At 44.3% G+C, this 24,369-nt stretch overlaps 1 protein-coding gene across 1 annotated transcript in view; it reads left to right on the forward strand.

The window, feature by feature from the left end:
- Positions 1-932: 932 nt before the first annotated feature.
- Positions 933-24,369, forward strand: part of CYBB (cytochrome b-245 beta chain) — a 59,781-nt gene continuing 36,344 nt past the window's right edge. Inside the window, exons 1-5 of the mRNA XM_075590302.1 lie at positions 933-1,757; positions 13,107-13,202; positions 14,819-14,929; positions 19,272-19,356; positions 24,115-24,263. Of these exons, the coding sequence (XP_075446417.1) occupies positions 1,713-1,757; positions 13,107-13,202; positions 14,819-14,929; positions 19,272-19,356; positions 24,115-24,263 (486 nt within the window). The 5' untranslated portion in view covers positions 933-1,712. The remainder of the gene's footprint in view (positions 1,758-13,106; positions 13,203-14,818; positions 14,930-19,271; positions 19,357-24,114; positions 24,264-24,369) is intronic.

The following is a 24,369-nucleotide window of genomic DNA, read 5'->3' on the forward strand; positions in this document are numbered from 1 at the left end:
GGCAGTGCTGTCACACACTTGGAGTGGGAGTGACAATTGTTGGCTGGACACTGGGACAATGGTGCCCCCGCACCCAAGTACGGTGGGGATACTCCACGGGTCTGTACATATATATGTATGGTGTGTGTTGTATTGCATTATCTGTGTTATAAATATGTGTCCATTAAAAACTGTTATATCGTACCCTGATGTGTAATTACTGGATATTGTCTTGGGATGGGCTATCCCACTGTGTGAGGATTCTTCTCAGGCGGAGGCGCTGTTGGCATACACGTTACGTACACAACAGGCTCCCTGCAGCAGAGGAACAGGCCTCCTGTAAGCCTATCAGGTAACGCACCGCACGTAGTCACCCCTAGACACAGGGGAAAGGGGGCTACATAGATAAAAAGTACATAGTACAGTACAGTTTAAAACATTTATTTTGTGCACAGACCAAAATTACACTTACAGTGTTTCTGGTTAAGTTGCACTACACGAAAATGCCGTCCACAGCTTGAGTCCTCAGAGCGGCGTCCAGCAGCTGGGGTCGGCGTCTCACTCCTCTTATCTCACAGCGGCGACTTCCCTTGACACCTCCCCTGATGATGTCACTGCTAGAACGTCAGCTCCGGTCTCACCGTATACGGACGGTGAAAGCTCCCGTGGGGGCCGCAAGATCAGGAGAGGAGTGAGACGCCGACCCCAGCTGCTTTGGTCTGTGCACAAAATAAATGTTTTAAACTGTACTGTACTATGTACTTTCTACCTATTTAAGGGTAAAACTTACCTGTCGGAGAATGTAGGAGATCAGAGGACCCTGCAAACACAGTCAGAGGAGGCATTTAAAGACACACACTTTCTGCTTTTGACCTACCAGATTGCTGAAAGTAGGCAATTGTATTGTGCAGCATGTCACAGTGTGGAGAAATACTGCTCAATTGTCTGTCTCTTGATTTTCTCCACAGAAACACCATTATTTGGAACAAGTATCTGGATATCCTCTTGATTAACAGTACTAGTTTTCATACCTTGTCTTAGGACTGGTATTGTAATTGTGCCAGTAACTTGAATATTTTTGTTCTATGTCTGTATTGACAGGTTTTGGAAAGACCTGTCCTTCTTGTCCCTTAGGCTGCCAGTTTTCAATCGAGGATTGTAATATACACTCCTAATTGGGAACTTTTTCAGTACTCCTCATTTAGGAGAAAGCCACTCATCACTGTGTTTCTTGAGTTCCACTTTTATTTTTGTATCACACTATCACTGTTATCAGTTTGGAATCACTAAATATGCTACACATAGATTTATTATTATCACACATAATAGTACATTAGGTACTATACTTAAACCTCACAGGTTACATTTTTAGGTGACACGTTTTCGTATGTTTTATTAGTTTAGTTATATCAGGATTTAAAAAAAATATTTTTCAGTGATTAAAATGGGATGATAAGATAGTAGAATGATTAATGTAGTAATTATCCCCCCCATTTCTAAGTATATATTTAGGTTTGTTAAAGTTACTCCAGAGTAGGGAGTAACTACCTGCTCATCAATAACTGTGAAATTGTACTTTCCTATCACAGAGACAGGACGTGTAAAAAGGGAAGCAGTTTGCAGTTGAGTACTTATTTTCACTTCCTCTCATATATATTTCTCTGCAGCTGCACTATACAGTACATTAAAAACAAAGGCACAGTGCAGAATAGATACTCGACTGCTCGTCAAAGATGAGTAACTGGGTTGTGAACGAAGGTCTCTCCATTGTTGTTGTTGTAAGTACAATTTATGCAATTTACTTTCTTCCCTTCACACTGGTATTAGTAATGATTTCTAGGAGGCGAACTATATTGATCAACGTGTTAAGATAATATACTTGGCTATGTGATGAGCTACATGCATTTGGGTAGCCAGAGCCTTAAGCAATACTTTCTTGATGTGAAAGTGTATTTGAAAAGGCACAGATGCTTTACAACGTGGCTTATACTGTACACCTGGCCTTTTTATTGCCAACATGAAAGGTGTTCATGCATGTGGCACATCTCGTTCTCTGTCACAAGACATGGAAAGTTTTGCTTTAGATTTCCAAATAATAATTCTAGTCTTAACAAATGTTCTAATGACAATGGAAACATTTTAAAATCACATTTACTCTGCGAAAATAGGGTGTTTTGAAGCTGTGTAAAATACATGCAAGAAATAGCTCTGCTGCCTGGTGATTCATTTTGTATGACATGAACTGTAAATGTAAATAGTTAGGGTTAAATATTTTTAAAGCTGCAGTTTTGCCTGATTACCTTTTTTTAACACCCCCCCCCCCCTTTTTTTTTTGTTTTACCAGTATGAGAATCAGGGTGTCCCCAGAGCAGCATGGAGTTCATTTCAACCCCAGGACACCCTGGTTCCCGAGATACTTAATAGTAAAAGTAGCACGTTTAAGTCCCCTTCAGGTGAAACAAAATGGTGGTTTAAATATCATAGCATTAAGCTGGTCAATAGGAAGCTGGTCAGCGCCATCCATTGTGGCTTCCAATTGGCCCGTGTGACGCAGTAAGTGCATTAACTTGTAAGTATCTCAGAAACCAGGGGTCTTGAGCTGAAATGAATGTGCTTCAGCTCTGCTTCCCATCCTGGTAACAAATGTATTGATTTTGTGAAGCCCACTGGAGTGCCACTCCTCTTTATCCCCTAAGAAGGAAGGGGGGACGCACGGACTGCAGCTTTATAGTACAGATTGTTTTCTAATGTCTTTACCAAAATAATTATTGGAGCCGCTCTTACTTTCCAACGTGTCTTACCCCAGGTGAAGAGATGTTTGAAGTTAAACTATTTCACTTTTTTTTTAAAAACTTGCATAAAATGTTCACACAAAAAAATAGCAGTTACAAAAGTGCACTTTGTGTTTGTTTTTTCCCCCCATGAAATAACATTTAGCAAATGTTTAAATTTTGCTTATGACTGGCTCAGTGAGTAAAGACACTGACTGGCACTGAGAGTTTGAAGCAGGGGAGCCTGGTTCAATTCCCAATGTTGGCTCCTTGTGACCCTGGGCAAGATACTTTATCTCCCTGTGCCTCAGGCACACAAAAAAAACCATAGATTGTAAGCTCCACGGGGCAGGGACCTGTGCCTGCAAAATGTCTCTGTACAGCGCTACGTATAACTAGCAGCGCTATACAAAACATATTATTATTAAATGCTTTTGAATTTGCCCTTTTTACGCATTTTTTTTTGACACTTTTGCCTTGTTTCTATTATCTGCAAATGAAGAGAATGTATCATGGATTGCATACTAATGGGGACTTTTTTTTAAAGTTAGTAGCACTTGGAATTTCTATGTGAATGTTGGATCCCATGCTGTTTTCCCACCGAACACAAATGCCCAATTTTCTGTACATTTCTGAATTTGTCACAATGTTTTAGTTGTAACGCCCCCTTTGTTGATTTTGTTTTTGTTTTAAACAGTATTCTTTTTTTAAATGAAATAAAAAGTCGAAATGTTGTCGTTTTTCTTGGAGTGTTAAGAACAGCCATTTTATTTTTTTCGCTGATTTATAAAAATGAAAGAATCAAGGTATTTATTTGCATTTACGGGTAAGTACGTTTAAAAGAAATAATGAGAGTGCCCCAGTTATCTCTGCATTGTCTGGCAGTCTCATTTAGGAAATTCGGAATAATTTTGCTGCAATACATTGCGAAGGGGTTAAAGATACAGCTAAGAAACTTTCATTGTAGCCTCAGTTTCATTGGTTGAGAGACTGGAAGGGTGTTTCAGGCACAATATGGTGGGAAGATTGAAGTTGGATTCTCTGACCACGCACATATCATCAAGGGTTACAGCCCACACTTGAGGTCTGGCATTTTTTACTTTCGCTGGGCTTTTTTGGCCTATATTAGTATCAATCACCCTGGTACTTAGCGTCCATATATATTTTAATTGAGTCAAGACTCCAATAAATGTTTTTTTTAGAATATTCACGTTACATACTACTACATACACTACCTCCTCTACTGTATATTGTGCACTGTTGAGTGCTCTCCGTTGGGGTTCTTTTTCTCCACTAGTACAAACTTTCATTGTAGCCTCAGTTTCATTGGTTGAGAGACTGGAAGGGTGTTTCAGGCACAATATGGTGGGAAGATTCAAGTTGGATTCTCTGACCAAGCTAGATCTAACTTATAAGGCAGGGGTGCTCAACTCCAGTCCTCAAGCCCCCCTAACAGGTTAGGTTTTCAGGATATCCCAGCTTCAGCACAGGTGGCTCAATTAGTCCCTGCTGAAGCTGGGATATCCTGAAAACCTGACCTGTTAGGCGGGCTTGAGGCCTGGAGTTGAGCACCTCTGTTCTAAGGGATAGATCTACAAAGTTCTGTTTAGTCCGGCTCATAACCTGACGTTACCTAAAACCGGAACAGATGTTAGGTTTCCTGAGTTATCATGATATCCTCAAAATAAATCACATGCAAAAAAAAATGTCTGAGCTACATCACATTAGCATATGCTTAATGTCAAATTATTGTGGCATACTGTTGCAAAGAAAGTGCTATTATGCCAGTCTTGACATTATCAGACCCTGAAATACCGTTGGGCTTTTGCTGAAGTGGAGAGAGAGAAGAAAGGCAAATAATGCCCTGAAATAACGCTGTTATTTAAATCATACTTGACTGTTGCATTACACGCGCCCAGACACTGCAAAAGCCCTACTTCAGCGCCTGGATAGGAGTAATGCCACATTTTGGTATAACTTAAATAACGTTAAGTCCCCATCTTCACCTTAATGGAGTTTTATGAATATGCGACGTTAGTATAATACCTCATTTGCATATCATTTGCATGTCATTATCACTGACATCTGTCTCGTTATTGTCGGTTGAAGATGCCCTATTAGTGTTAACGTGACAGAAAGCAGCAATCCCCTCCCAGAAGCCTATATGAGTTTAATGCATATAATAGTATAGTATCTAACTCCCTGAGCAACAAGTTCACATCATATTTACACACCACAAAATAGCGGAAGTTGCCTGAATTATGTGCCTTCTCAAACCAATGTCAGAATAATCACGAGAAAATATGTTGAACAGGAATACTACAGTAAATGATGAATTGCTTGTTTCAAACTTGGTAAACAACCACATTTTATCTAGCAGGGAAATGTCAGAGAATGCAGATGCTTTTTTAATATTTGCTGAAAGTAATTGTCGTGAACTTCTCATGCCACTTTTAGCCAATGTTATCTGTGATCTCTTCGGTGTCTGAGGGGCCAATAGGTCATTGCAAACAGACAGCAAAGCACAGTGTGTGTCTCCTCTGGCAGTGAAAGGATTAACCTCCCTATAGTGGAGGGCAGTGCACTGATAGAGACATGACATGTTCCCAAACCTATCACCAGTACCCTGAGCTGGAGAAAGTATACTTCTCAGTGGCCTAGGTGCTTAGTAAATTCAGATGTTTGCAAATATACAGGCATACCCCGCATTAACGTACGCAATGGGACCGGAGCATGTATGTAAAGCGAAAATGTACTTAAAGTGAAGCACTACCCTTTTCCCACTTATCGATGCATGTACTGTACTGCAATCGTTATATACGTGCATAACTGATGTAAATAAAGCATTTGTAACAGGCTCTATAGTCTCCCTGCTTGCGCACAGCTTCAGTACAGGTAGGGAGCCGGTATTGCTGTTCAGGATGTGATGACAGGCGCATGCGTGAGCTGCCGTTTGCCTATTGGGTGATATGTACTTACTCGCGAGTGTACTTAAAGTGAGTGTCCTTAAAGCGGGGTATGCCTGTACAGTACTATATTCCTAAAACTTGGTGTGGATTGTGGTTCTGAGGTAAAATCCCCTGTGTTTTGTACAGATTTATAGCATACATACATATATGTGTATGTATATGTAACCCTGCTTTCCCTCCCAGACTCTACTGGGTCTGATTACATGCGGTGTGGTGCGTACCTGTTAGGAACAGGAGGGCCTGAGCTTCCCGCGGTGTTGTGGGGAGCCAGGACCGGGCTTCTGGGGTGATAGCCTCCATGATCTTAATGGTGCAGCGCCTCCATCTTCTATACTCCCAGGGTAATGGGACAGGACCGGTATAGAAGAACACCTCAGGTACCAGGGTTATACTCTCCAAATCACACACAGTCTTTACGGGTGCAGAACAGTCTCTTTATTTGACAGAGCAACGATATCCCAACGATAAGGCTTCCAGCAGCCGCAATACAATCGCCAGGACGAGGTACACACCGCTCACCTTCGCCCAAGGGCTTCCTCCTCTCCTTCCCTCCAAGTCACTCTTCCAACAGGATGGTCTGAGCTAGGGCTTCAATATCCCGTGGCCCACCTCCGAGGTTAGCCTCGAGGTGGGTCTTGAATTCTCTCCCCATCACCCCTGGCAGTGGGGTGAGGGCATTGGTCCACCAGTCTATAATTCTATTAGCTCTATTTAAAGACGCTGATCGGTTTAGTTCCTCTCGCTCTCATCCGGCACGCTGCGCTGGGGAGCCCGTAGCCTCCTGATACTCCTCGGACCGTTCCGCAGGATTCGTGGCTCACGGCATAATAACCGGCAACTCTAGACTCTCGATATCACAGTTCACTCGAACTCTTCCTAAGCTACTCTCTCTTCCGAAGAACCATCAAAAGAGAGGAACACGGCACACAGCAAAGAAGAAGAACTCTCTCCCGCTCCCCGGAGTGGGCTGCTAAATATAGAGCTAGCCCCTCCCCTCATGGTGTCAGCAGAACCTCCCCTCTGGCTCACGCCTGCAGCAGAGTCCAGGCCTGCGTCTACCACTCAGGTTAGGGCTATGAAGGGGGAAAACCCATAATGATTACTGGTGCCTGATCTTAACAGGACTTACCACAGTAGAAGGAAGATAGGTATAGCCTGAGCTGTTTACAGGGGGCTACACTCTCCCTATGGTGGAATCCAATGGTCCCCACTTGGACCTATCTTTAGCAGTACCATCCTGCGGCGAACCACCTGAGAAACAGCACACATAACAATCATAATACATGCATAATGAGGTAGTAATTGTAAGTACATCCAGGTACTCCCAACATGGAGAACCCTACAGATAGTGCCTTGGATCAGGCTTCCTTACACGTTGTCCATTATGGTCAGTGACAGTCACAGCGAACGACTGAACCGGCCCATGCTCAGGCCTGTATGTGACACCGTGCATGTAAATACACCTGCCGATGCTCCATATACGCACTAGCTCACTAATCTTATCCTCATTGTGATACCCCACCCGACCGTACTTGGCCCGCAGGTATTCCTGAACTGCCTCCCTAAGCCAACTGTCTCGGTTATCTTCAACCTCTCTCATGATGGGCTCCGGCACGTAGGGATATTCATAACCGTGCGACTGACGGTATCTAGCGATTATGGCCCGGTCAGTTCGACCTAGCTTGGTAAGCGTGCGATGCCCTGCCCTGCTTGGCAGTACCCAAAACAATGGCTCCTCGGAGGCTACTTTGTCATACAATATACTGGGGCCTTGAGATACAATAGGTTTCTGTTCTATCTCCCTCAACCGGTGATCTACCTCATCCCCCATCTCCTGCGGAGTGAAAGAACCAGCCGCCCACCAATGGTCTACTACATCATTCTTAATCAACAAGAATCGCGTACGGTCCATCCCTCCGTGGTACCCGGTGAACAATGGCGCCCACCATTTATAGCGGTGCTCGTACTCAGCTGCCTGACTAGTGCGCTCTACATCAGACTCTACCGGTTATGATACACCGTATGTACCCACATCAGTAGATCACGAGCATTCTCTTGGCATTTATGTACCTTGTAGGATTCATCTTATGCACCACTGGTCAGGAAGGCCCAGCCTCTGCTGGAGTATGTGAACCGCGGGCTTTCCCTCTAGCTGTAGGAAAAAACGGTACAGGGTTAGGCACAGGTATTACGCTTGAATACGGTATCTCCCCTTCAGATCCCTCATCACTCAGTTCCCAATCCCACAAGTCCTTGGAGTATTTGGGGTTTTTACATAATTTATCCCTGGTAGGTCCCGGTGGCACCACTCGTGACGGGGCAGGGTCAGTGGCCGGGGCAGGGGGGATAAGGGCTGGGGTAGGAGAAACGTCCAGAACATTGTCCAGCAAACGGGTAACACCCCACCCAATGAGCGTCTTCTTAGCGGCACTCCCCCTCATGCTTTGGGGCTCTCGGGAGGGACCAAGACTCTTTAGGAGAGCCAGGGCAATGGCTGAGTCTGAGCTCCGAGAGGAGAACACTCCCCGGGACTTTTCTCCCCGGTGGAACCGGAACTGATGTTATCCGAATCGCCGGCAGAGTCATCCAGTACACGATCGAACAAGTAGGCCTCAAGCCTCTCTTTCTCGTTCACCGTGAATGCGGTCTGTGCCTGGCGGGAGTAAGGGGGTTGTGGGGTCTCCTTACCACTCCGCTGCTTTTTGATGACATCGGGCTCCGCTAGGATCGTCTCGGTCTCCGTCTCCGTTGCACTGGGAGTCACCACGGCGGTGGGACTCGTACGGGCCTCCGGCCGCACCAGCGTTCGCCGTCGGATGGTCCCCGGACTTGTCTGTTCTCTTTTGATGCCTTTGGGGTGGTTCGCCGGTAGGCGCATCGCCACCGATGTTACACCCATCTCCTCCTCTGACGACGAAATCACGATCGGTTCCTCCACTGGGGAGTCACCTGGTTCGTCAGCGATACAACCAGTGGATATAGGTACAAAATGTTCTCATTTGTGTACCAGTACCGCCACTGCGGTCGCGCTTGTCTGGGTGGCCAGCTTGCTTAGTTCAATAACTAGCTGAGCCTTGGTTCCTCCCGATATGGTATAACGGGGACCCAGGGCAGTCTTTTCTTTATCGTCGGCCACCTCCGTCAAAGTTCCTGGAGAGGCACCCCGTGGCATGCCGAACAAATCCCGTGGCTCGGTTGGCCACAAGTAAAACTTGCCACATTTAGCACATCGGGCCTTGGTACTCAGTACCGCACCGGGTAGTCCGCAGTGCTCACACAAGCACCGAACATATTCGTGCTCCGCTACTGCCACGACTAGTAGGCCTCCAGGTACTTGGTGAATGGAGGTACTTATCTCTGACATGATTCGTTCAGAGGGAGGACAACTCAGTTTTCCAACTCCTTGCTCCTTGAATGCCAGAAAAAAATGACGCTCCTCGCTCAGGTCTCCGGTCCCTCCCTTCGCGGGGGAGGACCTTCCTGATTGGCTCTTGGTGGGCCCCCTCCCTCTGGCGGAATCCAGAGGCGGGGTCTTTTCCTTGTCAGCATGACGTGGCCTTTCGGCTTTCGCGCCACTCCACTCCTCCTGCAAGAAATCTGGGTTTGGCGCCAGACTCTTGCACATTTCCCGCCACAACTGTCTCACAGTCCTTTTGCAAATCTCACGTGCTTGCTCCAGGCTCAGCGGGAACCGCCATTTTAGCCCGCCTCTCCGCGGAGCACATGTAGGGATGGCCGCCATCTTGGATACTCCCTCCAAATGTGCCTGTGCCCTACTCTCCATGTCTAACGGGTATCTCGTTCCTAGACCATGTTTTCCCTCCAAATGTGAACTCTGCATCTTCATACTGTATGCACTGTACTCCCGATATCTACGTGCAAGTCCTCTGTTTTTGCGGGTGATAGCTAAGATACCTCTTGTCTAGGTACGGGCATCTCCTGTTTTTAGCCACTATAGCGTGGCCCTGGGCTATGGTCCCAGGGCTGGTTAACAGGCTGACACCCCCAGTGACTCACGCTACCCACCTCAAGGGACTTGATCAACTCTAACTATCCACCCCTCCGTAACGCGGCCCTGGGCCATGGTCCCCGGATTGGTTACCGCTATGACCCCCCCAGTTGCCTCACACTACCTGCTTAAAACACCTGCCGGGAGAGTGCATCTTAGTCTGCCTGTTCCGCCTCGCTATCAGCTGGTCCTGTTCTGATAGATATCCTCTCAGTGGCGCCTCCAAATGTAACCCTGCTTCCTCCCCCCCCTACATGCGGTGTGGTGCATACCTGTTAGGAACAGGAGGGCCTGAGCTTCCCGCGGTGTTGTGGGGGAGACAGAACTGGGCTTCTGGGGTGATAGCCTCCATGATCTCTTAGTGGTGCAGCGCCTCCATATTCTATACTCCCAGGGTAATGGGACAGGACCGGTATAGAAGAACCCCTCAGGTCCCAGGGTTATACTCTCCAAATCACACACAGTCTTTACGGATGCAGAACAGTCTCTTTATTTGACAGAGCAACGATATCCCAACGATAAGGCTTCCAGCAGCCGCAATACAATCGCCAAGACAAGGTACACACCGCTCACCTTCGCCCAAGGGCTTCCTCCTCTCCTTCCCTCCAAGTCACTCTTCCAACAGGATGGTCTGAGCTAGGGCTTCAATACCCCGTGGCCCACCTCCGAGGTTAGCCTCGAGGTGGGTCTTGAATTCTCTCCCCATCACCCCTGGCAGTGGGGTGAGGGCATTGGTCCACCAGTCTATAATTCTATCAGCTCTACTTATAGACGCTGATCAGTTTAGTTCCTCTCGCTCTCATCCGGCACGCTGCGCTGGGGAGCCCGTAGCCTCCTGATACTCCTCGGACCGTTCCGCAGGATTCGTGGCTCACGGCATAATACTCAGCAACTCTAGACTCTCGATATCACAGTTCACTCGAACTCTTTCTAAGCTACTCTCTCTTCCGAAGAACCATCAAAAGAGAGGAACACGGCACACAGCAAAGAAGAAGAACTCTCTCCTGCTCCCCGGAGTGGGCTGCTAAATATAGAGCTAGCCCCTCCCCTCATGGTGTCAGCAGAACCTCCCCTCTGGCTCACGCCTGCAGCAGAGTCCAGGCCTGCGTCTACCACTCAGGTTAGGGCTATGAATGGGGAAAACCCATAATGATTACTGGCACCTGATCTTAACAGCACAGTAGAAGGAAGATAGGTATAGCCTGAGCTGTTTACAGGGGGCTACATATATATAGAAGAACATAGAAGGGTGAGCATGCTAGGGACTTTGCAGTAGTGATGTGAGATTGTATTTACACATCAGTGCTTCTGCCCCTTAGGGGTAGGGTTTGCCAGGTGTCCGTTATTGAACTAGACAGCCCGGTATTTGTTTACTCAGTCCGGTAAAAATGGAGAGATAATGCCAGACATGTATGTGTCCGGTATTACCTCTTTGGACTTAGTAATCAATCGCATGATTTCTCCTGAGGCGGCGTCCATGCTGGCGAACACCACGTAGAGCCATGCGGCATGACCACATTGCCTTAAGGCATTGATCGCGCCCATAGATTACGTGCCGGACAGCAGGAGGGGGCGTGTGGTGCACGAGGAATCAGTTCAATTTGATTCCTCGGCATGGCGGTCAGGTCACGTGAGCGGTTCGCCGAATGAGGGTGAACCAGCTCCGTGACATCACAGTACGCCATTAGACACGCCCCAAGACACACCCCTCACAGTGCATCTACCTTGGCCACAAAACGCTCCTGCTTAACGTGGGTGATGTCACCCGCGCGGTCTTCTGCTGCATGGACACAGTCTGAGAAGGACTGCTGCTACTAGGGGGCTGGACAGCTTCCTCCATCCTGATTGGTGTAATGCAGCCAATCAGGAGGAGGTAGCAGGGGCCTGGGGAGTGGGGCCAAAGAGCGAAGAAAAGCATGTAGCAGAGAGAGGTGAGGCTGTATCCTGTGTCCTGTGTATGTATGTGTGTGTGTCCTGTGTGTATTTGTTCTGTTTTGTCCTGGTGTGTGTGTTTATGTATGTGTCTTCTATGGCTGTCCTGTGGGGGTGATAATGACAGGGAGGGGGGGAGGGGATGAGAGGATGAAGGATGGGGGGATGAGAGTATAAAGGGAGGGGGGGGATGAGAGGATAAATGGAGGGGGGATGAAGGGAGGGGGGTGAGAGAGGATGAGGGGAGGGGGTGAGAGTTAAGGGGATGGAGAGGATGAGGAGTTGTGCAGTATTGCTCGCCATGAGCCTGTATGACTACAGGTCAGTTATTTATAAATTATCTGACCATTACGTAATTTGTTCTAAATTTCACTCCAAACATGCACCAATTTGCACTATTTAATTTTCAATTTCCTAAAAAAAAATCCTCGGAGGGGCACTCTCCAACAAGGCTCCTCCCCAGATTTGTTAGGAAACAGAATATAAATTAGTGAAATTTAGAAAAAATTACGTAACAGTCAGGTCATTTATAAATAACATTCTTCCCCACCAACGATTCTCGCGTGCGACGCACCTTTCACCATTTTGGCCAGTATTTTTGGACAAGCTACCTGGCAACCCTACTTAGGGGCTCTATGTGAAGATTGGGACATCAATATGTAAATAAAACCTCACCATATCTGCTATATTCTGTGTCTTCCGCCTACTCAGCCTGGCACTTGAACCCACTGCTCTCTAGGAGTGCCCTTCTTATACTATACTTTCTCCTACATGGAACAATATGGTTATGTACAGTAGGACAGTCTCCTAACTGGGAGAATAATTATGCTAAGAAGCTGCAGCACTTTTTATTTAGTTTTTTAATCCCACTGCTTTCATTGGGAATATTTTTACTTGGCAGTATTATGTTTACCATATTTTTGCAGTTTATGGACTATGAATACCCCACAAACTGTCTCAAATAAATGTCCAAAGTCATGTTGGAGAAATGCCTTTTCTTAATGGCAATGTATTAATTGTAACACAATAGTAATTTACATACAATTAAATATTCCACACAGACAGCCATACTGTACCACACGGCATCCTCTTACAGGTTTCTCTGTGAATGATTACTGGTACAAATCTCCAGAACTGTTTACGCATTTTTAATCCCTTTCACAAATTGATTGACTCACATAAATCAATAGACAGCAAAACAGTGGCTTCTAATGAGAGAACATGAGCTCTTTTTCTGATATCCCCACCCCCAAAAAACAAAGCAATTAATATAGGGGGGGAAAGCTTGTTAAAATGCAACATAGATTGCATTTTTAAAAGGCCTTCATGCTGCTAGCCTGTTTACTGGACGCAAAGCAGTGTGCTGCAGACTCCACTGGAACTCGCGTTAATGAGAATGTTGTCTCTTATATACAATGTAAGCAGCGGTTATGGTGTCTCTTTCAGCTTGTGTGGCTTGCATTGAATGCTTTTCTTTTTGTGAACTTCTATCAAGTCTACGATGTTGGTGAAAAATATTACTACTCCAGAGAGATTTACGGGGTAAGTTTTACAGCCTTTTAATAATTTTTTTTATGCTATCTTTTGGGAAGTACCATAAAACGTTGGTACAATTCTGCAGATTGTAGATCATTCTTTGAACTGGATTTCAGAAACGCAGAGGAATGATGAACATTTTCCTGTGATTATGTATTTTGTAGCAGTATAATTTCAAGGGCCATAAACCTGCTTCATATTGTGAAGTTCCAGTAGTAGTTTCAATATACAGTATAATGTAAAACTATTTCAAGAGATAAGCAGTGCACATAATATGACTCGAGGGTACCCATTACGATAATGATTTAAAGCTGCAGTTCAGTCTTTTTTTTTTTTTACATTTATTTTTTTACTTCAATAGTTTTATGTGGGCAATCTCTAATTAGCTAAAGAACTGTATAGCTGCAGGTCAATTCGTTTTCCATGTATTGATAGGTCGAAATTTGGTGACATATTAAAAGCTGGGATTTGTTTATAATCTGCTTGACTGGCAGTGGAAGCTTATGAATATTCATGAGCATTCCTGCACTGACAAATGCTAGAAGGAGGGCAGGGCTGACAAAGGGGTGTGCCAGGGCTTGTGACAGGACATGAAGGGGCAGTGCCTTAGCAAATGGCTGTTAAAATAGAATACAAGAAAATTGGTCTTTCAAAGTTGTTTTTTTAAAAACAGAAAATGCTAAAAGTATTTTTTCTTACTACAGAGCTGATTTATTAAAAAAAAACACACATGCAGGATATTGACTGAACTGCAGCTTTAATTGTTAACTCTTCTATACACTGGATCTGGTAATCCACATGAGTATACGTTTCACACACCAAAAAATTGTACATTGTAACCTTATGTTTTGAAGAGACAGAGTAAAAAATACATTCAAGTGAGATAGGGTCAAAGAAACCACCAGTGTATCTTGAATAGGCCGTCTAAACATGCTTTTTATTGTACATGGCTGCATGGCAACAGGCAAGGACTCTGGGTCATGATATGTAGGAGAGCACATTGATCGATCATGACACGTTTAAGCTTCTTATCCACTTTAAACATGATTTCCGTAGAGCTTTTACTTGCTGTATAACAGTTTGTACAGTATGACACAGTAGGGAAATTAATTTCGGTTTAAAATGAATACAAAGCAAAAAGGTGACAGACTCAGTGTGCCTATTTGCTTGACATTAACGCACATATTTGCAGGTGTGATAATGTCATACTGGGGTGAATGAAACAGGTTTGGGGACTTTGTCTTTGCTTTGCCTTGTTACAGTGGAGGATCTCTTGTCACTTTTTTTACCCACTTTAACCGCCATTTTGTTTTTGTAAGACACAAACTTGTCTCTGTTCTTGCAGCGTAAATAGGCCATAAATCAGTTGCTAAATGTTCAATGAGTGCACAGTAATGCCAGCTGAACACCAATAAAGACATTTTAGGAATCACAAGGCCATTTTCTATTGTATTAAATTGAAATCTGTGAAATGTTTCCTTTTTTTTACTTTGCTAATAAGTATGATCTAAGCATTATTTTGAAAGTAAAGTGAGCAATGTCCTTTTTCCATAGTAAGATTTTTCACTGGAGTAAAACACACAAAATGTAACCCGGCTCTCCCATTCCACACTTTATTGCAGTCAGCACTGGCCTGGGCCAGAGCTCCAGCCGCTTGCCTGAACTTCAACTGCCTGCTCATTCTTTTGCCTGTCTGTCGAAATCTACTTTCTTTTCTGCGAGGGTCCAGTGCGGTGAGTCTATGGCAATGATTCTCTTCCAGGAAACTGTTTGTTTGCCGTGGCTGTTATTATTTCCAAATACCTGGTATGAGACGTTGGGGTAAGATTGCACACAAATAAATACCAGTGCACTTTACAGTACATACTGTGGAACCAGTGCCGCCTTAACGCATGGGCACGCTGGGCAGTTGCCCGGGGGCCCCACGAGCTTAGGGGCCCCATGCTAATCTATGCACAGACCAGAATTTAACACTAATTTTACGATCACCCGCCTCAACATTCAAATCTCCCGCTAACTCGGTAAAGGAGAAACATTACGACTTGTAGCAGAGAGTTGGCATGTCTGCATTCGCAAGAGAAATTTTGCAGGGCCCAGTGCACTGCTTTGCCCGGGGGCCTATAATGCTGATAGACGGTCCTGTGTGGAACCCATTATAGTCTGATAGTATTTAACGTAGGTCATATTCTTTTTTTTAAATGTCATCACAGAGAAATAGAATTATTTTTTTTAAAAAGCACTAAAGGATTCCATCCTACTGCAAATCTCTCCATATTTTAAATGCTAAGACAGAATGTCAAGGAATAATGCTTTAGGAAAGTTGGCTCAAAACTCTACAGTGATTGGGTACAACAGTTGATCATGCGCCTGCAAGGTAAGTGTCACATAAGGGATAAGACATTTAATCTGCAGAAATAAGAGACATATAAATGTCTACAAAAGTGGTGTGCAATTATTTACTTTTTGAACATATTTTCCGTAAATCTCGTCAGTCGCGAAATTTCACATTGCTCAAAAATCACAAATTTTTACATGAATTTGCGATTTCGCCAAGCTTTTTTTTAAGATTGCAGACCCTGAAATATTGCTATGACTGTCTGCTTTTCAAGTAGTGAATTGCCTACTGTGTGCCACAAACACACAGAAGGTCAGAATTGTTGTTGATTAGTATTCAAAACTAGAGATCCGCAAACAGTTTGTTAAAAATACTGCCAGTCTCATGTCCCTTTGTATACTGCATTTCCCCAAATTTCTCACAAAGTGTCAACATTCTGGAGAAAATGGTCGAAATGTATGAAAATATACATGGGAAAAATGTGGTAAAGCACTTTGTTAGACATTCACACCTACAGTATATACTCAGAAAATGTGTTGCTAGGTCAAAGATGAAGAAATTACTTTTCTCTTTCAGCCTAATTAAGTTGTACAACAAGAGTAACTCCTCTGGAGATCATGGATAAGAATATGTTAAGTTAGTCTTCCTGTCTTACACAATATCCTAGATCAATATCGCAGCACAGGCTGCAGAATAGGCTGTGTGAAAAAAAGTAATTACACCTCAATATTTGTCATGCTGAACAAATAATGTGGGGGAAAAAACCCAGAAACGAATGTGGAAAAAGACAGAGAAAACTAATGACGTTTTGGAGAACGATGCAATGGTTGTGAGGGTTGAAGACACAGAGTAGGTGAGCTATTCTTATCCACTCCTGCTCCTTCATATCCCTCATGTCATTTTATTATAAAGGTGAAGCATGGGTCTCAATTATGCCATACAGGAATGGGGGATCAGTGACACTTCTTGCTTTGTAATCCTTTATTTTATGCACAGTAGCACCCTTTCCCCACCATTGCTCTGCACTTCTCCTTTATAGATTTTTTTTTATGATCTTTACATTTGTTTCATGGAAATTATTCCCCATATTTACTTCTCATTTTCTTGTTTGTTACACGTATTTCCCCATGGCTGTTTAATCTGGCAGTTTCACAATATTCCATCTATTGATTGCACAGATATAACACAACTATTTATGCAACTGTGAAGAAATGTGCCCCTTTTTTTTAACTGACCATTAAAATACTAACTGTCAAAGCTATAATCTTAATGCAAATAAATTTAAATTTTCTCTGCATAATATTTGAGGGGATATTCTTAATTGCAGGAGATCTAGAGCAGTGGTTTCAAACTTTTTTTTATTAAGGAACCCTATAATTAGATTGTGAAATTCTGCGGAACCCCAATTTTCTCTTAATAGCGCGCCTGAGATCAGATGCACTGTAAGGAACCCCAACCCTCTCTAATAGCACGTCTGAGATCAGATGCATTGTAAGGAACCCTAACCCTCCCTAATAGTGAGTCTGAGCAGATGCATTGTAAGGATCCCCCAAACCTCTCTAATAGCGTGTCTGAGATCAGATGCATTGTAAGGAACCCCAACCCTCTCTAATAGCGCGTCTGAGATTAGCTGCATTGTAAGGAACCCCAACCCTCTCTAATAGTGAGTCTGAGATCAGATGCATTGTAAGGAACCCCAACCCTCTCTATGTAACGCCTGTATGCCTGTAGACCTGGCCAGTCCCCAGTACTGAGGTGGGTAAGGGTATAACACGCACCCACAGCAGTGAGGGCATGCCCGGAGTGTGATGCCAGAGGTCGGAAGGTAATGTCCAAGTGCCAGAGTTCAGGGGTAGGAGAGAGCACCGTAGTGATGTCCGAAAGCCAGGGTTCAAGGGCAGGAGAGAGCAGCGTAGTCAAGGTCCAAAGCAGAGTTCAAGTTCAAGCCAAAGGAATCCAAACGGGCAGGGACAGGAACCAGGGCTGAAACAAACAAGGGAGCTAGGCATAGACACTGCACACACAGGAGCTACAGGAAAGCTATGCAGAGCAAGGACTGAGAGGAAAGAGTGGGGTTATATGGGAAGGAAGGCCAATAGGGATGCAGGGAGGAGCAGAGGTTAGAGTGGGTACTTGCAGGGATAGGTCAGAGAGAGCAGAGGAGGAAACAGGGAGGTAATCAAGTTATAGCTTGCAACCGACGGGGGCAGAGCTAGAGCGTGGGGGCGGTAAGTAATTAGAGCGGGTGCGCGCACCCTCTGTAACCCTGCTATGCGCGCGCACCAGAGCGTGGGGGAAGACCAGCAGAGGAGGTGCACGGGAGAGGAGACAGAGGGGAATGAGGAACAGAGGAAGCAGGTAGGGAACGGACAGGGATGACAGAGGCACGCCGAGGAGCGCGTGACCCACGATAGGGAACCCGCGATCGTGAACGCGCGCGCCAGGTGAGGGAACCGTGTGCGTTTGCAGAGTGTCAGCCAGGGCATACGGACTGTGCCGTGGAGGAACGGCTGAGGGAGGAAGGTAGAGATTGTGGACATAGGGGAGTGGAGGGACTAGGCACTGTGGAACCTGGGGTGATGGGGACACGCTGGAAACTGCGAGTCCCCTGATCCGTTACACTCTACTAGCGCGTCTGACATCAGATGCATTGTAAGAAACCCCAACCCTCTAATAGCGCGTCTGAGATCAGATGCATTGTAAGGAACCCCAACCCGCTCTAATATTGCGTCTGAGATTCGATGCATAGTAAGGAACCCCAACCCTCTCTAATAGTGAGTCTGAGATCAGATGCATTGTAAAGAACCCCAACCTCTCTAATAGCACGTCTGACATCAGATGCATTGTAAGGAACCCCAACCCTCTCAGTAAGGGCAGTTAAAATGTGGACTTCATTACCCATGGAGACTGTGATGGCAGATACAATAGATTTGTTCAAAAAAAGGTTGGACATCTTTTTAGATGGGAAAGGTATGCAGGGATATACCAAATAAGTATACATGGGAAGGATGTTGATCCAGGGATTAATCCGATTGCCAAATCTTGGAGTCAGGAAGGAATTAATTTTTCCCCTTAATGGGGTTTTTTGTTTGCCTTCCTCTGGATCAATAAGTAAGTATAGATATAGGATAAAGTATCTGTTGTCTAAATTTAGCATAGGTTGAACTTGATGGACGGAAGTCTTTTTTCAACCTCATCTACTATGTAACTATGTAACTATGTAATAGCGCGTCTGAGATCAGATGCATTGTAAGGAACCCCAACACTGTATAATAGTGCGTCTGAGATCAGATGTATTGTAAATTATTTTTTTACTTTGTACAATTTTCAAATGACCTGAAAATTGCATGGAACCCTTTAGGGATGTCCAGAGAACCCAGCTTGGAAAACACTGTTCTAGACGCACACTACATTGTAAAGTAAATTCATGATCACTGTTGGGGTTAAAGCAGCAGTCTAAACTGACTGCTAAATAAAATTCTTATACTAATAATATTATAATTAAAGTGGTAAATACAATACTCACCTTTAGATTTTTTATAAAGGTTTTATTTTGGGTTATAAAAATGATCCGAACAGGATTTGTGTTCATGGGATCTCGCCATTGAACAGACTTAGGGAAGGTGGCAAGTAATTTTACTTTGCTAGTAATAAATTCTAGATTATTAGGATAAACGGCACATGCGGCTGAAATATCTGTTTCATATGTGTTTCTATAATTTCTATATATTTCCTTGCAGTGCTGTGGGCGAAGCCTCAGACGTCAGCTGGATAGAAACATTACTTTTCATAAGATGGTAGCATGGATGATTGCTCTTCATACAGGTTGGTGACCAACAAACATGGTATATTTCACAGGTTACAACTTTAAACATGCAATCTAAAGTATATGGACAAAACCAACCTTTTGTGAATAATTTAACAATCTAATTGTCTTCCTTACCCAACTCATCTTTGCTTTTAGATGAGAATTCTGCAGGAGGCAGTGTGTCAGGGCACAGCCATGAATGATCAGGATAACAGCTGTTATCCTGATCATTCATGGCTGTGCCCTGACACACTGCCTCCTGCAGAATTCTCATCTATCTACTGCTATCTCGGATGCACGCCACCAACAAGAAGAAGACAGGCTTTTCTCATGTGAGTTTTATCCTTTATTTTATATTGGAAGGTATATTACAAAGGTGGTTGCAAGCGTGTGTGACATTGTCCTTATTAGGAGTGATGTGGTGGAGCCAATCATTCTCCATTCACAGCACCCCTAGGACTTCAATATATATGTCCTATACATAACGCTCACCTATATACCAATCACTCACATTTACATTAGATGCCTGCATTATTCTATCTTCAATCAAGAAAGTCTATATGGACATTATAATAACCATTTTCTCTATAGTCATTTGAGCACTTTTGATGAACTTTGTTCATCTTTGCTTTTAGCATGGTTAGATTTGGTTTCTTTGTTTCTTCGGAAATTAACTATAAATTGCATTTCATATGGGTCACTGAATTTTTTTACCCTTAGCCCGCCCTATCCTTATCAGGGAGTCAATAAAAATATGGCGAGGGGAAGGGTGGAAAGGAGGGCTCTGGCTGTGCTGCATGCAAACTCTTATTAAACACCATGTGATAGCAGACAAAAACAAGAAGGTAGAAGAAATAAATCATATCCCTAAAATGAGCTTAATTAAAGAATTGATATACAATTTGATTTATTTCTAAATATACAAAGGGTGTGGGGGATTCAGCCTGCCCGGAGGGAGTGAAAAAGAGGTGCAGAATGAGGGGGTGGTGAGGGAGAGAGGAGAGGTGAGTGAGTGAGTGAGAGAGAGAGTAAGAGAGAGTAAGAGAGTAAGGCTAAGGCCCCGGTAACTCAGCTGCAACGCGCGCCCGCGAGATTGGCGGCGCGTGCAGCCGATTACCTGGTCTGCAGGGAGCTGCAGGAAGAGAGACCGGGGGGGGCGTGGCAGGGGAGTGATGGGGGCGCGGCCATGACATCACCCGGCAGGTTCGCCCTCACTGGCTGAACCGCCGGGGGGCGTGCCTTATCGCTCTACGCGAGTCCTGCTCTCAATTCTATTGAGAGCAGGAGCAGCTCTCGCCTCAGCGCTGCGGCCCCCCCCCGCAGCGGGCCCGGCGCCATTGAGGGGAGGGCTCTCGTCCCTGCAGCGGACGCTGTAGTAGGCAGCGGGGTCAAGCCCTAAGAGAGAGAGAGTGTAAGAGAGTAAGAGTGTAAGAGAGTAAGAGAGAGAGTAAGAGATAAGGGAGAGAAAGAGAGAGAAAGAGAAAGAGAGAAAAGGGAGACTCGCAGGGCAGCCAAATGGACCCTGAGCAAGCTGTAGATGGTCCTATTCAATAAAATTATGGTGAGGGGAAGGGGGGAAAGGAGGGCTCTGGCTGTGCTGCATGCAAACTCTTATTAAACACCATGTGATAGCAGACAAAAACTAGCAGGTAGAAGAAATAAATCATATCCCTAAAATGAGCTTATTTAATGAATTGATATACAATTTGATTTATTTCGAAATATACAAAGGGTGTGGGGGATTCAGCCTACCTGGAGGGAGTGAAAAAGAGGTGCAGAATGAGGGGGTGGTGAGGGAGAGAGGAGAGTGAGTGTGAGAGAGAGAGAGAGAGTAAGGCCTCGGGCATAGACACTTCGCCGTGCGGAGCCGCGCTGAGGCTCAGGGAAAGCGGTGCTTTCCCTGGCTTTAGAGCGTGTGCCGTCCGTGGGCGTGTCTGGGGGCGGGCCAGTGACGTCACGGAGCTGGTTCGCTCTCATTGGGCGAACCGCTCACGTGACGGGCCCTGCGCTCCGGCATGCACAGAAACGTAACATTTGTTAAGACACACGGTTCTGCAGGCGTGCGGAAGCGTGCACGAGCCCCCGCTAAAGCCGCTCTCATTGCGGCTGTAGGGGCTCAGTGCCGAGCGTAAGCGCGCGCCTAAGAGCTGACCATGCCCGAGGCCTAAGAGAGAGTAAGAGGGAGTAAGAAAGAGTAAGAGAGTGAGAAAGAGAGAGAGAGTAAGAGAGAGAGAGAAAGAGTAAGAGAGTAAGAGAGTAAGAGAGTAAGAGAGTAAGAGAGTAAGAGAGTAAGAGTTTAAGAGTGGAAGAGAGTAAGAGAGAATGAGAGAGAGAAAGAGAGAGTAAGAGAGAGAGTGAGAGAGAATAAGAGAGAGAGTGAGAGTGAGTGAGAGAGAGATTAAGAGAGAGAGAGAGTGATAGAGAGAGTAAGAGAGAGAGAGAGAGAAAGCGAGAGAGAAAGAGAGAGAGAGAGAGAGTAAGAGAGAGAGAGAAAGAGAGAGTAAGAGAGAGAGTGAGAGAGAGTGAGTAAGAGAGAGAGTGAGTGAGTGAGAGTAAGAGAGAGAGTGAGTGAGAGAGAGTAAGAGAGAGAGTGAGAGTAAGAGAAAGTGAGAGAGTGAGAGAGTGAGAGAGGGTGAAAGAGAGAGAGAGAGAGAGAGAGAGAGAGAGAGAGAGAGAGAGAGAGAGAGAGAGAGAGTAAGAGAGAGAGTAAGAGAAAGTGAGAGAGTGAGAGAGCGAGAGAGAGTGATAGAGAGAGTAAGAGAGAGAGGGAGAGAGAGAGTAAGAGAGAGAGAGTAAGAGAGAGAGAGTGAGAGAGAGAGAGTGAGAGTGAGAGTGAGAGAGTGAGAGAGAGAGAGAGAGAGAGAGAAAAAGGGGAGACTCGCAGGGCAGCCAAATGGTGGGGGGGGAGGAAGGGGGGCTGGTTGGACACTCCTGGGCAAGCTGTAGATGGCCCTGTTTCTATGAGTACTCCTGCTACATGTTCAACACAAACAAATTCCATACAAATATGGTTTCCTAAACTAATTACTGTATCGATTATATTATGCTAAGACCACTGAGCCACATACAACATAAAATCAATTAGCCTGGTTACATAGTTGAAAACTTTAGGGTTAGGGAGAGGAACACTGATAAGTCTAAAGAATGTTAGAAAGCGGTCATTCAGTAAAGAACATATTCAGTTTTGTTTAGTGTTGCTGAGTACATCCATTTTGTCCAAAAATTGAGTACAATTTTGGACATCATATTATAGAAACATCCCAAAACTAGGAACCTTGCATTAAACAAAGGGAGGGAAGGTATTTATTATGAAGAAAAATGATCCAATTAGGATTGTTCATTGTGAGAAAAAAAAAACCTTATTTTATAATATTATGCAGCAGAAGAATTGGACTGTAAAATTAACATGGGTGTATACCATTGCCATTCTGAAAAAAACAAACAATTGACATGAAAAGGAACAGCTTTGTTGCAGTGCGAGTGTGCAATTTTCCTTATTGAGCCAGTGATGGCAGAAATGATACTTCAAGAAGAGATTGTAGATCGTGTTAGAAAGCAAAGGAATTAGTGGATATGCAGAACATTTGAAAACATAAAGCACGGTATTGATCCCAAGAAACGGGATCTCCTTTTCCAGGAGTCAAGTAGGAATCGTTCCCCCTTGTAAAACAGAAATGAGGAATTATGCACTGGGGTGTTTATATTATGTTCTTGGATCAATATAAATATAATCATTGCATATAATATATATTGTTAAATAAAGGGCAAAGCTGTTAAATAAAGGGAAAATCTGTTTTCCCCAACTTTAACAATCTTGACTCCAGTCAATCAATCAATTCTAATATTTCTATTGGTAATATTTAATTCATCTGGCTGCCGTGGGCCGTATTGCAAGAATAATTGGAACAGATTTGTGATAAATTAGTTTTCTTGTTTAACAATAAGGCACATAAACAATTTAAATGATAAGGGCACTACTTAAGAAAATTGTCAGTCAAGGCCAACATATTGCAAGAAAAGATTTGGTGCATCCAAATAAATAAAATGAAGGCACAGCGGCTGTAACTAAAATAACAACATAATAGTCCACCTGGCATTGTCTCTATAAATGGGTAAAAATTGGACAATCTTTGAAGGATCATGATTCATCCGGGTTTGACTGGAGACATGCGTCCCTAGAAGTTGAGGCTAGTGGTGTAGACCGTGTTACAGTAGCTTTACATCTTGGTCAGGAGACAAAGAGAATCCTGTAGTACATCACTATGTTCTTCTCAATAGACATTGCAGCTATAGACGGCCACCATATATTTAAGTGTAGTCAGTGGTAGGGATTGTTTCTTTGTGTGGATCATCTTCGCAGCAATGTATCTAGTACTTTGTACCAGGTTTTGTGCCATGTGCATCAGCTTGTTTTTTGAGGAGTATCACAATGAGGCATTAGGGAGGAGTTACACGAAGCACAGATTATAATGACATGTATCAAAATGTGTACCTCTGTGCTTCACTATCCGTCTTTCAATCTGCACCAAAGAATTTGTTAAGTATGCATTGACATTAGCTTTCTTGCATAGAAATCTGCGCCTTATATATGAATGTGGAGCAGTAAGTTTGGTACACATATGACGCAATTGTGGTGCAAAGCTGGGGCAGTGCGTTAAAAAAAAAAAGCCAATCTGCGTGTTGATAAATAGGCCCTATGGTTCTTACAGTACTCATTTCTAAAATGCGTATATATACTATTTGTTAAGTAAATAATACACGTTTTTGTGTTATAGCTATCCATACTGCTGCACATTTGTTTAATGTGGAAAGGTTGGTGGATGCACGAGTGGAGGCGAATGAAACAACAATTCAAGGTGTTCTCACAGCCCTTGGCGATGGAGACAATGAGACTTATCTGAACTTCGTCCGATCCAAAGTACCGGTAAGCAGTACATTAGTAAATGTGTTAATATTAAAATATGTATAGTCCTTAATAATACTGATATTGAACGTTACTGACAAACTTCTTAGAGCAATTTCTTTACCAG

This window comes from Ascaphus truei, chromosome 3 (assembly GCF_040206685.1).
Source record: "Ascaphus truei isolate aAscTru1 chromosome 3, aAscTru1.hap1, whole genome shotgun sequence".
NCBI classification, from domain to species: Eukaryota; Metazoa; Chordata; class Amphibia; order Anura; family Ascaphidae; genus Ascaphus; species Ascaphus truei.